Raw genomic sequence first — 15,851 nt, forward strand, 5'->3', positions numbered from 1 at the left:
TTTTAATGCAGTACCCGACCCCCCACCTCAAGACCTTCTGATCCAATAGGTTAGACTCAGGAAACTGAGATTTCTAAAACTCTCCCCAGCGATTTGAGAATCACTACTTTAGAGAAATACATGAATGAATGAATCTTTCTTTAAATATATGGTTGCTGTAACAGCCAACTTTGCTTCTGTACTCACCAAAAGCCTTTAGATTTGGGATTAGGGAGGGTGGGAGGTGGGAGTGACCCGATTATGTGGGCAGAGTGTGGACCACAAGGCTACTTCCTGCTGTGTTTGTGGAGGACCTACTATGTGCTGTCAGTTAACCCAGTGGTATCTGGTTCAAAAGTGTGGATAATTTATATCCTATTCACTCTAGACAGGGATCTTATGTACATGCATTTAGGACAAATCTAGTGACTGTGCCAAGAGTCCCTTGGACTGTGTTCCCATGGGAACTGTGGCAAGAGTCCCTTGGACAGCAAGGAGATCAAACCAGTCCATCCTAAAGGAAATCAGTCCTGAATATTCGTTGGAAGGACTGATGCTGAAGCTGAGACTACAATACTTTGGCCACCTGATGCAAAGAACTGACTCATTGGAAAAGACCCTGATGCTGGGAAAGATTGAAGGTGGGAGGAGAAGGGGATGACAGAGGATGAGATGGTTGGATGGCATCACTGACTCAATGGACATGAGTTTGAGCAAGCTCTGGGAGGTGGTGATGGACAGGGCTGCAGTCCATGGGGTTGCAAAGAGTCAGACACGACTGAGCGACTGAACTGAACTGAGTGACTGTGCCAAGGTTACATATGTCATCTGGGAGAGAAGTCTTCAGAGATTGCCTGTCAACCTTGCTCCCACCCCCAACCCTCCACAGGCAACAGGACAAATAAAGGAGCTTAAGACTGTAGGGCAGGGAACTTCCTGGTGGTGTAGTGGTTAAGAATCCACCTTGCAATGAGGGTGACGCTGGTTGGATCCCTGGTCAGGGAACTAAGATCCCACATGCTGCGGGGCAACTAAGCCTGCCCTCCACAACTAGAGAGCCCATGCACCAAGAAGCCTGTGGGCCACAACAAGAGAGGAAAGCCTGCACACTGCAATGAAGACCCAGTGTGGCTAATAATAATAATAATAAAATAGTACGGAGCTAGAACCTCAGAAACCTGAGTAATTCAAAGCTCTGCCACTTTCTGGCTGTGTGACTGCCTTTAGCCTCAGTTTTCCTCATCTAGAAAATGGGAATAATACCTGTTCCGGAGCGGTTGCAGGATTCAAAGAGAAAATACACAGGGTCAGGGGCAAAATAGGTGCTCGAAAAAAATGAATTATTATCAGTATTGTTACATTCCAGGCTTGAAGGCTTACACAAAGGGGAAAGCCGTTGAGAAAAATTGAGATTGATCTGCTTGATATGTAAAGAGTTCAAGACATGCTATTAAGTGAAAAAAGCAAGTTTTATAGCACTAGGTCCAGCCCAATCCCCTCACTCACTCATTCAACAAATATTTCGAGCTCCCATCAGGACTGTTCTGGATTCTGTGAATTCAGCACTGAACAAAGCAGACAAGTATCCCTGCTCTCATGGGGCTAGTATTCTCATGTGAAAGTGAAAGTCACTCAGTCGTGTCCGACTCTTTGTGACCCCACGATCCATACAGTCCATGGAACTCTCCACAATACTGACAGTTCTCTCAGAATACTGGAGTGGGTAGCCGTTCCCTTCTCCAGGGGTCTTCCCAACCCAGGGAACAAAACTGGGTCTCCTGCTTTGCAGGTGGATTCTTTACCATGTGAGTCACCAGGGAGGGCCAAGAATATTGGAGTCGGTAGCCTATCCCTTCTCCATCGGATCTTCCCGACTGAGGAATCAAACTGGGGTCTCCTGCATTGCAGGTGGATTCTTTACCAGCTGAGTTACCAGGGAATCCCCAGTATTTTCATAGGGTGAGACAATAAATAAATGAATAAGAAAAAAATAAAAATAAAAATAAATAAATAAATGAATAAGAAGATACCAGGAGGAAGTAAGTGATGTGATGAAAATAATTCATGATATTGAAAATCCTCATGGGGTAAATAAATTCTACCCATGCAAGAAGTTTTTTTTTTTTTTTTTCTGGAAAAGTACAGAGGCATTTAACTCTGGTTCCTTTGTGGAGACAGACTGGAGGCTTGGGGCTGGGAGAGGGAGGCATTTTTCATTTTACACCTTTCTATAACTTCAGCGTTTTCTTGAATGTGTCGCTTTTATTATCGTTGTTTTTAAGTGGCAACCAAGTATAGCTGGGTAGAGAAATCTGAGCCATGTTTTGTTTTCTTCCTCCATCCTCTTTGGATTTTTTTCATTTCTTTTAAACAAGAATACAAGTGGGAGCTATAATTATCATTTTTTTTCTGGGGCGGCTGAAGAATCCCGCCTGCCAGAGATGAAGGCCCAACAGCGGGAGGCTCAGGGGTTGGCAATTTTTGTAAGAATGTTTAACATTTGAGGGTTTTATTTCTAGGATAATCCTCCACCCCTTCCCCCACCACACACACGATTTTTACCGGTTACAAAATCCGACGCCTGATCTGCGAGGTCATTCTCACGTGGAAGGCTTGACTTCTCAGAGTTGGATTCTTAAACCTCAACCAGAGGTGTCCTAGAGATTTTTAGTTTCCAGCTTCCACAAAACAGCTTCTCTGGGAAGCCGATGTGGGGAATAAAGTCTAGGGAAGTAATAAGCTGAGAAGGGGGACTGCCCCGCGCCACCCTCCGCCCACCTCCCTAAGGTCGGCTCTAAAGCCGACCGGAGTGGAGGAGCGCACCTCGTTGCCATGGAGACCGCTGGGAGGCGAGGCGAGAAATTGTGCAAAAGGGAGGCCCGGCGGGGGCTGAGCCCCGCGGCGACTGGGATGGAGTTTGTGAGCAGGAGGAGGAGAAAATCCAGCGAAGCCTAACAACTCGGCTCTAAAAACAAAAACAACCGGAAGGAGCCAATACCTGTGCAAAAGCCTCGCTGAGACCTTAACCGTCCCCGCCGCCCGCCCCAAGCATTTTTCTTCCTTCTTTCCCTCTCTCCCTTCCCTTTCTTTTCGCTCCCTTCCCACTTTCCCTAAACATCTGCGTGCTTCCTTCAAGAGTGAAATAAAATCACACGTGGTGACTTAAACAAAATTACACGTGTTCATTTTTATCTTATGTTAACGTGGTTAGTTTACAGATTTTGTTGGTGGTGGGATTTTTCTTTAACACTTCTATTTCGTTATAATCATTCTCTTTTGTAATCTCATGGTCGCAATCCTACGCACTGAAACAGTATCCTGAAAAGGGTCCATGGCACAGAACAGGTTAAGGATTCTTGGGCTAGAAGCAGGTAGAGGTCACTCAACAGTTTGACGGGGAGGGCAGTGCAGTATGACTTCTGTAAAATGATGACCTTTGAGCAGAGGGAGATTGCCAAGAGGAGGGGAAAACACAACTCTCTGGACTTGGGGAACAGCTTGTGCAAAGCCCTGAGGTGGCAGTGAGCCTGTTTGTTGAACGAACAGTGAGGAGGCACGTGTGATAGGGCTTTGTGGGCCTCAAAGTTACCTGGAAAGCTTTGCAAATCCTGGCCCCAAGTCCCAGGGATTCTGACCCCATAGGTCTGTGGCCACATCTGAGGACCTTCTATTTAATTTAACTTAAAAAAAAAAAAAAAAAAACTTGAAATCCTCAAAAGTGTAACTATTTATTTATTTTGGCTGACCTGCAGGGCAGGTGGAACTTCCCCAGCCAAGGATCGAACTTGTGCCCCCGGCATTGGAAACAGAGTTTTAACCACTGAGCCACAGCTTATTACTTCTCAGCTTACTACTTCCCTAGACTTTATTCCCCACATCAGCTTCCCAGAGAAGCTGTTTTGTGGAAGCTGGAAACTAAAAATCTCTAGGACACCTCTGGTTGAGGTTTAAGAATCCAACTCTGAGAAGTCAAGCCTTCCACGTGAGAATGACCTCGCAGATTAGGCGTCGGATTTTGTAGCTTATTTTAATGAACATTTTCAATTGCTAAAACAAAGCCTACGCCATCTAACAGAATATAGAGTGAAAAGTACACGTGTCTGCCACTTCTGGGGGTCCCCCGTCCCCCTCCCCATACACGGCCACTGTTGGCAACATTTATACATCCAAAGCTTCCCTGATAGCTCAATTGGTAAGGAATCCGCCTGCAATGCAGGAGACTCAGATTCAATTCCTGGGTCGGGAAGATCCGCAGGAGAAGGGATAGGCTACCCACTCCAATATTCTTGGGCTTCCCTCGTGGCTAAGCTGGTAAAGAATCCACCTGCAATATGGGAGACCTGGGTTCAGTCCCTGGGTTTGGAAGATCCCCTGCAGAAGGGAATGGCTACCCACTCCAGTATTCTGGCCTGGAGAATTCCAGGGACTGTAGAGTCGGACACAACCGAGTGACTTTCACTCACTCAGTCATACATCCAAAGAGAACGTGCTCCCGTCTATGCCATTTGGCCTATGCATGTGAACATGCCCACAAACACACACCCTCTCTCACACGTCAGACTATTTGAGATTCAAATCCAGGTTCCCATCTTTCTTGCTCATGTGACCTTGAGCAAGTGATTTTATTTCCTCAGCTATAAAATGGGAATGAGCATCCTAGTAACTGTCTCATAATGCTTTGGTGAAGATTTCATGAGTTAATTTGTATTAATAGAGTGATGTCTAGTATTAATACATAGCTACCACTCCAGTACTCTTGCCTGGAAAATCCCATGGACGCAGGGGCCTGGTGGGCTGCAGTCCATGGGGTCGCTAGGAATCGGACACGACTGAGCGACTTCACTTTCACTTTTCCCTTTCATGCATTGGAGAAGGAAATGGCAACCCACTCCAGTGTTCTTGCCTGGAGAATCCCAGGGACAGAGGAGCCTAGTGGGCTGCCGTCTATGGGGTTGCACAGAGTTGGACACGACTGAAGCGACTTAGCTGCAGCAGCAGCAGCAGCAGTGCTCAATAAAAGGTGACTATAAGGCAATGGCATCCCACTCCAGTACTCTTGCCTGGAAAATCCCATGGATGGAGGAGCCTGGTAGGCTGCATTCCCTGGGGTCGCTAAGAGTCGGACACGACTGAGCGACTTCACTTTCACTTTTCACTTTCATGCATTGGAGAAGGAAATGGCAACCCACTCCAGTATTCTTGCCTGGAGAATCCCAGGGACAGGGGAGCCTGGTGGGCTGCCGTCTATGGGCCGCACAGGGTTGGACACGACTGAAGCAACTTAGCAGCAGCAGCAGCATCCTCAGTTACTTTTTTTTTTTCATAGCTGCCTAATATTTTACTGAAAGAACAGAGTTTCTACTGATGATCAGGTTGCTGTTTGGTGGCTAAGTCGTGTCCAACTCTTTGCGACCCCATGGACTGCAGCACAGCCAGGCTTCCCTGTCCTTCACTATCTCCGGGAGTTTCCTCAGTCTCTTGTCCAGTGAAGCCTGTGATCCCATCCAACCATTCATTTATTCACTCAGAAGTATTCTAGAGCACCTACTGTGTGCCAAGCTCCATCCTGGAGCTGGTACCAAGTTCTCTACCCATCTGTCTGGGTCTATAGGTAGGAAGTGCTGATACCAAAAGGCACGTGATTTTAAAATAGTAATACACAGTACCAACGGGTTTCAGAGGGACTGCCCCATTTGCACGCCCACCTTCCGGGCTTGGCTGGAACCCGCACGTTTGGGATGGCAGGTTTGGGAACGGCCGCCTTTCCCGGGGAAAGCTGCTGACGTGGGCTTCGCTTCGGCGCGGGGCGATCGGCTAGGAAGACGGGGCCTCAGAGAGGCCCGGGGCGCGGCCACACCCCTGTGGGGGAGGGGAATGAGGGCGTCCCGAAGGGAGTGGACAGCCCCCCTGTCAGTCTTCCCGAGTCCCGGAGTGTAAGATGAGAAGGGGGAAGGTGGGCCCCATCCTGGGGACCGGCGAGGAGGAACTTCCTGCCCGCGCGCGCGTTCCTCGGCTGGGAGGCGGGAGGAGCGGCAAGGTCAGCCTGGCCTGAGGTGGCAGCCTGCCTAGGAGTGGGAGACCCTCCTGGGGAGCTGCGCCGCGGCCTCCGAGCGCCTCGGCCATATTGAATAGCCAAGGCTCAGCCGCCTTTGTCTGCGAAGTCCTCTCAAGTTCCAGGCGCATCTGTGGAACAGGAAGAACCACCGGACGGCCCGTGCGCCCGCAGTTGGAGCCGGGACACCACGTCTGCAGCTTGCAGTGGGCTGGGAGCCTCAGAACTGACCTCACGCCGGCTCACGTAAGCATCCTGGAAATTGATTCCCACTAATCCTTCGCGGGGAGCGGATCGAGACCGGACTGTTGCAGAGAAAAGTGGGAGGGCACTCTCTGGGCAGCGCTGCGGGGAGAGCAACCTACTCCCCTCTCCCCGTCCAAGACTCGAGGCTACGAGTAGTTTGGGCTCATTGCCCCCAGCCCAGATTTCACCCTGGAGATCTTAAAGACGCTCGAGAAAAGCCATGTGGGGGGCTGGTTCCCCTGGGGCTTCCTCCCGTCCCCCGACTGCCTCATCCTTTGGAGCGTCCCGGACGTCTGCAAAGACGTGGATCTGGACGTCCTCGTCGAAGCTTTGAAGCCCGTGGGGACCTTTAAGAAAATCGGCAAGGTGTTCCGCCGGGAGGAGGACTCCACAGTGGGGATGCTACAGATTGGGGAAGACGTGGACTATCTGCTCATCCCCCGCGAGGTCCGGCTGGCCGGAGGCGTCTGGAGGGTCATCTCCAAGCCGGCCACCAAGGAGGCGGAATTTCGGGAACGGCTGATCCAGTTTCTGGAAGAAGAGGGCCGCACCCTGGAGGACGTGGCCCGCATTATCGAGAAGAGCACCCCGCATCCACCCCAGCCCCCCAGAAAGTCTAAGGAGCCCCGAGTGAGGAGGAGAGTCCAGCAGATGGTGACCCCACCCCCCCGGCTGGTCGTGGGCACTTATGACAGCAGTAACGCCAGTGACAGCGAGTTCAGCGATTTCGAGACCTCCAGGAACAAGGCTGACAAGGGCCGCAAAGGCGCCGGCCGTGGCAGAAAGGTGCGCAAAATGCCCGTCAGTTACCTGGGTAGCAAGTTCCTCGGGAGCGACCTGGAGAGCGAGGATGATGAGGAACTGGTGGAGGCCTTCCTTCGGCGAGGGGAGAAGAAACCCAGCGCGCCGCCTCCCCGCCGCCGGGTGAACCTGCCCGTGCCCATGTTTGACGACAGCCCGGGGCCCCAGCAGTCCAAAGCAGACAGGTGGCGGGAGTGTGTCAGCCAGGTGTCCTGGGGGAAGCTGAAGCGGAGGGTGAAGGGCTGGGCACCGAAGTCCAGCCCCGGGGTGGGTGAGGCCAGGCAGGCCTCTACCAGGGTGGAGAGGGACAGTGCATCGGTGCCAGGCAGCGCCAGCCTGGGGTGTAACGTGGGAAATGCACGAGATGGGCGGGTACCTGAGACCCCCCCAAGGCGATGGAAGCCCCAGATCAACTGGGCTTCCTTCAGACGTCGCAGGAGGGAGGAAACAGCATCAAGAGCTCAGGGGGGAGAGGCTGCAGATGAGCAGAGGAGGGAGGCCATAGATAATCAGAGGAGGGAGGCCATAGATAATCAGAGGGGGGAGGCCATAGATAATCAGAGGGTGGAGGCTGTAGGTAACCAGATTGGGGAGGCTGTAGATAATCAGAGAGCAGGGCCCATAGCTGTCCAGGAGGCAGAGGCTGTGGATAATCAGAGAGCAGATGCCCTGGCTGTCCAGGGAGCAGAGGCCATACCTGTCCAAGGGGCAGAGGCCCCAGACAATCAGAGGGCAGAGGCCCCGGCTGACCCGAGGGCAGAAGCTGCAGAGGATCTGAGGCCAGAGGCCCCGGTTGTCCAGGCAGCAGAGGCCGTACCTGATGGAGAAGAAGCTGGATCGGTCCAGAGGGCAGAAGCTGTCTGTAATCAGAGGGCAGAGACCCCGGCTGTCCAGGAGGCTGAATCCTCAGCTGCCGGAAGGGCCACAGGGGCCACTGCAGGAGCTCGGACCCGGAAACCGGTCAAAACAGTGAGGTTCCAGACCCCCGGACGCTTTTCATGGTTTCGGAAGCGCCGGAGAGCCTTTTGGCACACTCCCCGGTTGCCCACACTACCCAAGAGAGTCCCCAGGGCAGGCGAGGCCAGGAGCCTCAGGGTCCTGCGGGCTGAGGCCAGAGCAGAGGCAGAGCATGGAGAGCAAGAGGACCAGCTGTGAGGTGAGGGCAGGGGGGCCGCGGAGGACCTCAGCACCTTCCACAGTGTGGGTCACTCACGGCATGTCTCTAACTCACCACACTTGAAAACGGAGGTAGAGTGAGGGCCTGGCAGTGCCTCTCACATCTCTACCGAATGCCCCTTTCTTATTAAAATTGTATTTTCTATGCATTGATTTTTTTTTTTCTTTCTTTTTCTTTTTTCCCACATGGCTTGTGGGATCTTAGTTTCCTGACCAGGGATTGAACCCAGGTCTCCCCAGTGGTGAAAGCGCTGAGTCCTAACCACTGGACTGCTGGGGAATTCCCTATGCATTGATTAAAATATATATATATATATATACAGACTCTTTATAGTAACCCAAGGAATGTAATGAAAGAAACCCATACAATGGAGTTGCATCCCCTATGATTTTAACCTCCTCAAATGCAACTCGAGGTGCTCAGCCTGGAAAAGGGAGCGAGGCAAAGGAGAAATCCCTTCCTCTTCCCCTTTTTCTTCCCCCTTTTGCCCGTACACTTTCACTCACTGCCTCCTGGAACTGGAAAAGAGGGCGCAGGTCAACATGCAAATAAAAATATTTACCAACTTACTTCTTGGCTCTGGCTTGGCAACTGAAAAATGCCCCGGGGTGATTTTGTCACAGCCTTGTGTCCCCTTTACTCCCACTGTCCGTGATGCCTACCCGTGTTTAAGTCACTTTTCCTGCCATTCCCCCACACCTGGGTTCTGCAGGCTTGGTGGGTCCAGGTCCTGCAGTTTACATGCTTCATCCCTTCTTGGTTTCCACGTACAGAAGAATAATTTGGGAAATGTCCAAAGTGCGGGTTCAGGGGCCCTTCACATCAGAGCTGTGAATTGCTAGAGCAGGCAGTGTGGCCCAAGAATCTGGGGCAGCTTGGTCACTGGATACATTGGGGAAAAATCATTGCAATAGGAACAGGCCAAAGAACTGGATTGTGGTGTGGTAGTGAGCAGTGTATCAAGTTGCTGCTGCTGCTGCTAAGTCGCTTCAGGGGTGTCCAACTGTGCGACCCCATAGACGGCAGCCCATTAGTGAGCTTATAATCGGGTTGCTACACACCCTGGGAGCTGGGGGACTTCTCTCTGTATTGTCTGTGTCCCCCTAACCCAGGGGTAAAACAGACAGCAAATAACCATGCCCCGGCCTCCATAGAAGCCGGATAAAGGGAAATTCTTGGAGGTAGGGCTAAAGTCCAGCTGGGTCCTCCCGACAGGCTGCAGTCCTGGCCTGGACTTCTTAGACATCATTCTGTAGGTCTGGGGTGGGCCTGAGAATATGCATTGCTAAGACGTTCCCAGGAGATGTGGATGCAGTTGGTCTCAGGACCTTACTTTGCAGCTTTACTGGAAAGTCGGTTTTGGGCTGCCTGACGTTGAGAAAACAGGCGGAACTTCAAGGCGGTGGACCCCAAGAAGGGTCATTGTGCTCGTGATTTAAGCTATTGGTCTTAGGGCGCCTCCTAGTGGATAAACAAGCCACGACAGCGCTCGCCTGGGTTGACGTTTTCTCCGCAGGCCTAGTTCTCAGCGGGGCGGAGCCTGCAATGAGGAAGGCGGGGCTTCGTGGGCTCCAGGCCCTAGAGAACTTAACAGTGGGAAAGACTTATCGGTTTCTGGCTTCTCCCTCCGGGCCTTTCCAGGACCAGATGACATTCCCGAGAATCTCAGGACGCCCCTCTCTCCTTTTGAGCCGACCGAGGGGCGGGACAGCTTCCTCCTAGGGGTCCCAGGACTGGGAAGGGGACACGCTCCCGGTATGTCTGCACGCTCCGACCCCAGGGACCTCAGCAGAGTTCACAACTCCAGTCACGTGGAATGTAATTAAACGGCCAACCCTGTGAAGGGAGGTGGCCTGTTTGGAGACATGGTCTCCTCTATGCCCAGCAGGAAATCCTGGCACCCGAGCCCTCAAGGGTTACACATGAATAAACCCCAATCTCCACAGTGCCTTGGGGCTTTTGCACGGGATGTTCTGCCTCCTGAGGGCGCTTCCACCGGGCATCCGCCCGCCTCACCCCTTCCCTCCAGCGCCCAGGGGACTGCCACCCCACGGGAGGTGGGTAGGGGAGAGCTGGTGGGACATCTAAGGGGAACCACAGACCTGTGGGAGGTGCACTGCTTGGTACTGCAGAGAAAAGCCAACACACCGTATGTGAATTGTCCCAAATTGAAAGTGTTGCTAAGAAGTCCCATTGTTTGAAAACACTGCAGGTCGAGTGTCAGATTCAGCCTGTGGACACCAGCAGGAGGCCTTGGCGCTGAGAAGCTGGTGCGTTTGTTCCAGCTGCACTTCAGATGGGCAGTGTCTTTCCCTCTCCCCCTTCCCCTCCTCCCCTGCTCCTGGTGCCCTGGTCCCCACCCCTCTCTTCCCCTCCCCGACCTTTTCTCCCCTCCCCCAGGAGCACACCCCTCTGCCTCTCAGGCTTCTCTGCCTGGAATCCTCTCCTCCCCCAGCAGGAGGTTCAGCCTTCTGGCTCAGCTGCACCCTGACACTCCCCTTGCCCGGCTGGAACCTCCATCACACAGGCCAGCCCCCATCAGATTGGAATGAGGAACAGAGGCTCACAGATGCTGGCCAGAAACATGAGTCTGGAAGGGATCGGGGTTTCCACGGACAACAAGAAAGCAAGCCCCGGCACTGCTGGCCTCTCTCGGTGCCCGGTGTCCGCGGACACACTCGCCCCTGTGCTAAGCCGGGAGACGCAAAGCCAAGCCCTCTGGGTGGGCCCTGAGACCGTCGCGTCACCTGGGGCTGCTGCCTCCGCGGGCGCTCATTACACATTACATTCTTCTTGCATCAGGATCGCCCGCGCCACCTGCAAAGGATGGACTGAAAGGACCAGAGAGCGAGCGGTGGGCGGCGCTCACAACTGAGCCGGGAATGCATGGTTCGGCCAGAGCCGCCACCGCGGCGGGGAGGGCGGAGGGAGCGCCGAGCTGGGACCCCACGGGCAACTGCAGCCTCGCCCCCTCGGAGCGTCCCTAGCGGCACATGGGGTGCAGCCTCCTGTCCCAACCAGTCTTCTTCCCACGCGCCGACTTGGAGCCGGCGGGCAGCTGAGCCCTGGGCCGGCCTCGGCCTGCGTCCCGGCTCCCGCGCACCCCTTCCTGCTCTTGCTTCCTGCGGTCTCCTCCTGGGTTTTCGTCTCGGGAGGGCGCCCCTCCAGCCTCGGCCGCCGCTCGCCTCCTCTCGAGTTTTGCGGGTTCCCAGAAGGGGCGGGCTTCCCCGATGGCTTAGAGGGTAAAGCGTCCGCCTGCAATTCAGGAGACCCGTGTTCAATCCCTGGGTCGGGAAGATCCCCTGGAGAAGGAAATGGCAACCCACTCCAGTATTCTTGCCTGGAAAATCCCATGGATGGAGGAGCCTCGTAGGCTACAGTCCATGGGGTCACAAAGAGTCGGAAACGACTGAGTGACGATACATCCAGAAGGGGCGGGAGCTGACGCTGCCTGCTCGACCCAGGGCCCTGCAGGCCGTGCGGGCTCGTTTGGTCCAGGGGCTTCCTGGATGCCCGGTCCTCGGACTCGGACTCCGCTCTCCGCATCCTCCGACGCCTCCTCCGACTACCAGTTCCCGCGGGCCGCCTGCAGTGCCAAGACCTCCCCCAGGTGGCCTTTGGACAATTTCAACCTCCCGCCCTCCCAGGCCTTTTCCTTTTCTTCCTCCATCACCTCAGCCACGTCCTAGGTCGCCCGGAGCGCCGCGAGCTCCAGGAGCTCCCCACCCCCCCCCACCCCGGCCCATCTTCCTCCTCATCCCCCACAGCTCCCCAGCGCGCCCCGGGGAGCCTTCTTGCCCTTGAAGGGGGTCTGGGGCTCAGTCTTGGTGGGGAGACGCATTCATTCCGGCAGGTGTTGTCGTTGGCCTTCCTTAGGACGACGGCGGCCACCTGGAAGCCTGCCTCTTGCACCTTCACGCGGTTCCGGAGGTGTCCTCGGCCATGACAGACAAGACCTCTTGTCTTCCTTGTCCTTCAGCCCAGCGACTCCATCACAGAAGCCATTTTCAACACCTCGTCCTGGGCAGAGGGGTCTGTATGAGCCACAAGGGCCACAAACTCAGGATTGTCCACCCTCTCTTTTTCTTGATCTCCGTTTTCCTGGGACTCGCTTTGGGAGGCGTCGCTGTCCGCGGTCTCCTCACCAGACGCGTCTCCCACTGCCAGTATGGCTGATAAGTCGACCCCCGCCCGAAGGGGGAATCTTTCTCCTTCTTTTTTTGGCTTTGTCCGTCACCGTTGCCAGGGCCAAGAACTCACTGAGGACCTTGCCCGTCATCTCCTTGGCTCTGGAGGCCCCACTACCCAAGGAACTCCTCCGCGGTGGCCTGCAGCATGCTATGACCCTCATCCCCGCTTAGGTCCTCCCGGTCCATTTCCTGGATCACGAGCCCCAGGCTCTCCTCAGAAGAGTCCTCCGACTCTCGCTTCCCCGATGTGGATGGCCGCCCTCCATAGTCCCTCTTCTTGCCCGTCTGGGTCCACCTGCTGCCTCTGGTTCTGTTTCCGCGATCTCGATGACCTGATGTTCTAGCATTTTGGGCTGCATCAGGAGCGAGGTCAGCCTCCCTGACCGTCGGCCCCGATCCCCGAGCCTGAGTCTCCGAATCAGGAGGGGTGGATCTGTCCCCAGAGACCCTGGCCACTGCCGCCTCGGGGGGAAGGAAGTTCACCCAGCAGCGACCGTCTCATCTGCCTCAGGACCGTCGTGTCCTCCGCGCTTTCCTTGCACAGAACCCTCTAGACGCCGTCCCTGCCCGGATCTCACCGGGGATGGCGCTGTGATTAATGTTCTCCACAAACTCCATCACGGTGGCTTTGGCGTTCTCGACCCTCATGGCCCTGGCGTTCCTCAGCCCGAACGTGCCCTGGGGCAGGAAGACCGGCTGCAGGACCACTTGGATGGCCGCCGGCTCCACGTCCTCTGGGAGGCCCGGTGCAAGTCCAGGGCCAGCCCCCTGCACCAGTCCCCCCAGAGGGCCCGTGGCCATGGTGCCGCCTCTGGCGCTGATCGCGGAGCAGGAGGGAGCCCGAGGTGCATGTGGGCTGCGGGGCCCTGGGCAAATGCCACCCTGGAACAGCGCCGCAGGGCCTGGAGTTCAGGTTCAGATGAACGTGACCAGGTTCCGGCTCCTGCTGCTCCCGGGCGACTGACCCAGCGGCCATTCCCGAGACCCCCTCCTCATGGGGGTCCTAGCACCCACAGGGAGTTTGCGTGGCAAATCCAGGGATGCCACCGGCCCCTCCGCTCCGCCCTTTGTGCCTGACCGAGGCGGAATGACACGGCGGCGCCCGGGCCAGTTGGTGGGGAGGGGGGCGCGGTCGGCACCTAGAGCAGCGGGGAGAGGCGCGTCCCCCTCGCGGCTCCGGGGCCACGTCTGGCCATGCGCCCTTCTCTCAGTCTCTGCAGTTCTGCGCGGAGGCGGCTGCTCGGCCCTGCGCCTGCGCACACAGGCTCGCCCCGGCTCCCAGCTGGGCCGCGTCACCATGGCAACGCCGGGGCTGCTGCCTGGGTCTCAGTTGCTGGGGTCTGAAGGGATCCAGCTCTAGACGAGCTCAAGCAAAGGAAGACTCTGGGGGTTGGGATCACCATCTGTGATGAGCCCCCACAAAGGCCATATTCACAGGGGGCAAGACAGCAGTTAGGGACATCCGCGATCTCCTTCAGGGGTAGACGCTTCCAGCCCTCCACCGTGTACAGGTGGGGTTCAGGCTGCAGAGACGTAGATCAAGAGCCTCTGGCCGCCCACGGTGGAACCAGGACTCACTCTTGGGGTGCAAGCCACGCTCAGAGTTTTCGGGCCTCACTCAGTGGGAATCGGCTTCAGTAAGGATACACAGGCCTCGGCTGCGAAGTGCTGGCATCCTTTAGGGTCCACAGCCCTCATTGATAGGGTCCGGCCTCGCTCTTACAGATGTTTCTGTAGCCATAACCAGACACCTACTATTAACTGTGTTTTTGCATATGGTTCCTGTGTGGGTGTGATCAGCAGTGAGAATAGACATCACTTCCGGAAGAAGACCTTGATCCTGACTGGGTCTACAGGCTGGGATGGGTGAATGTCATAGCTACCACGAACACACTTCCCCTTCATCATCCTTGCTAACCCTCACCCCAGCTCTACATAAATCAGGCACTGTGGCCCAGCCATTGGGTTTCTGCTGCTGCCCCCGCTATGACTCTGGGAAGTTTCCTGGGTTTCTCTGTGTAATGCACATAACCATTAACCCTACTCATAGGATCCTTGGGCTTCCCTGGTGGCCCAGATGTTAAAGAATCTGCCTGCAACTTGGGAGAGCCAGGTTTGATCCCTGGGTTGGAAAGACCCCCTGGAGAAGGGAATGGCAATCCACTCCAGTATTCTTGCCTGGGAAATCCCATGGACAGAGGAACCTGGCAGGCTACACTCCATGGGGTGGCAAAGAGTCAGACATGATTGAGTGACTAACACTTTCACTTTTCACTTTCATAGGATCCTTAAGGGGATTAAACAGGATGATCCACGAAAGCCTTTGGAACAGAGGTTGGCCCAGAGCTGGTGCTCCCTGAAAGATGGCGATGAGAATTCATTCTTTCTTGACCCTTTTTACAATAATTTAATATAAATATATATATTTAATTGTCAAATAAATATATAAATAAAGAAGGAGATTTTAAAAAAAAGAAACCAAAACACTTCATTTTTGTTTTGTTTTTAATGTAGGAAGAGAGTTTATTGCAAGGTTACCATGGCAACTGGTCCTAGGACAACCAAACTGCTTGCTCACTCTCCTACCTGCCCCTCAGCTTTCATTTTCCCTGCTTCTCCCTTTTCCTTTCCTTTCCACCAAATGGGTGTCACTTTTCTCTCTAGAGCAGTGTGGTCTAAAAGAAATATAATGCAAGCCCCCAAGGCAAGCCACATGTGTAATATGTAAGTTTGCTAACGGCTACCTTCAATATATAAAAAACAGGGGAAATGAATTTTAGGAATAGATTTTCATTTATTTACATTATTCATTATTTACAATAGCCAAGATATGGAGCAACTTAAGTGCCCGTTAACAGATGAATGGATAAAATGGATAAACAAGATTCCTTCATCTTTATTGTATATTATAATATATAGAGGATTTACACGTGTGTTTATAAATAAAGAAAATTTTCTATATATATATATATGATTGAGTAATATTCCACTAAATACAATGGAATTTATTATTTAAAGACCCATTTTAAAAAGTAAAAAATCTTGCCATTTGGGATAACACTGATGGTACTAGATGGTATTGTGCTGAGCAAAATAAGTCAGAGACAAACAAATACTATATTATTCTACTTATATGTGGAATCTAAAAACAAACAAACAAATGAACAAACATAACAAAACAGAAACATAGTTACAGATACAGAAGAGAAACCAGTGGTTGTCAGGTGGTGGTGGTAGGGGTGAAGAAATAGAAAGAGATTAAGATTCAGAGGCAAGTCCCGGAAGTATACTTCAGGAGTTTCTATTAACAGCAGTTTGACCTCCAGAGGGCAGTTTGCAAACGTGATCTGGGCACCTGAAGCGTTTAGCGCCCCATTTGGGAAGCCTGTGTGTAGGCTGCCAGGAA

The 15,851-nt window shown here is 53.6% G+C and overlaps 2 protein-coding genes and 2 long non-coding RNA genes across 4 annotated transcripts; 3 read left to right on the plus strand and 1 right to left on the minus strand.

The window, feature by feature from the left end:
- The first annotated feature begins 3,999 nt into the window (after positions 1–3,999).
- On the plus strand, positions 4,000–8,824 carry CCDC8 (coiled-coil domain containing 8 subunit of 3M complex). The gene has a single exon (XM_086353254.1). The coding sequence runs from the start codon at positions 6,677–6,679 to the stop codon at positions 8,231–8,233; it is 1,557 nt and encodes a 518-aa protein (XP_086209380.1). The 5' UTR covers positions 4,000–6,676; the 3' UTR covers positions 8,234–8,824.
- A 1,011-nt stretch (positions 8,825–9,835) lies between these two features.
- Positions 9,836–10,889, plus strand: LOC147354096 (uncharacterized). Its single transcript, XR_015146215.1, has 3 exons — positions 9,836–10,010; positions 10,468–10,525; positions 10,714–10,889. It is a non-coding gene; the product is annotated as an uncharacterized LOC147354096 (long non-coding RNA).
- Positions 10,890–11,644: 755 nt separating this feature from the next.
- PNMA8B (PNMA family member 8B) lies at positions 11,645–13,387 on the minus strand. The gene is given in 10 exon segments (XM_086349398.1): positions 11,645–11,749; positions 11,751–11,790; positions 11,792–12,084; positions 12,087–12,178; positions 12,181–12,218; positions 12,220–12,444; positions 12,446–12,513; positions 12,515–12,910; positions 12,912–13,018; positions 13,021–13,387. Coding segments are annotated over 10 exon segments (1,590 nt in total). The 5' UTR covers positions 13,247–13,387.
- Positions 13,388–13,529: 142 nt separating this feature from the next.
- Positions 13,530–14,923, plus strand: LOC147354098 (uncharacterized). The gene is made up of 2 exons (XR_015146214.1): positions 13,530–14,311; positions 14,729–14,923. It is a non-coding gene; the product is annotated as an uncharacterized LOC147354098 (long non-coding RNA).
- The last annotated feature ends 928 nt before the right edge of the window (positions 14,924–15,851 follow it).

The sequence above is a fragment of the Bos grunniens genome, chromosome 18, assembly GCF_055505025.1.
Source record: "Bos grunniens cultivar Pamir isolate PY7600 chromosome 18, Bosgru_T2T1.0, whole genome shotgun sequence".
Lineage (NCBI taxonomy): Eukaryota > Metazoa > Chordata > Mammalia > Artiodactyla > Bovidae > Bos > Bos grunniens.

What these genes read in the sequence shown, in the direction of transcription:
- CCDC8 (XM_086353254.1), top strand. Translation starts at nt 6,677, where the DNA reads ATGCTACAGATTGGGGAAGACGTGGACTATCTGCTCATCCCCCGCGAG.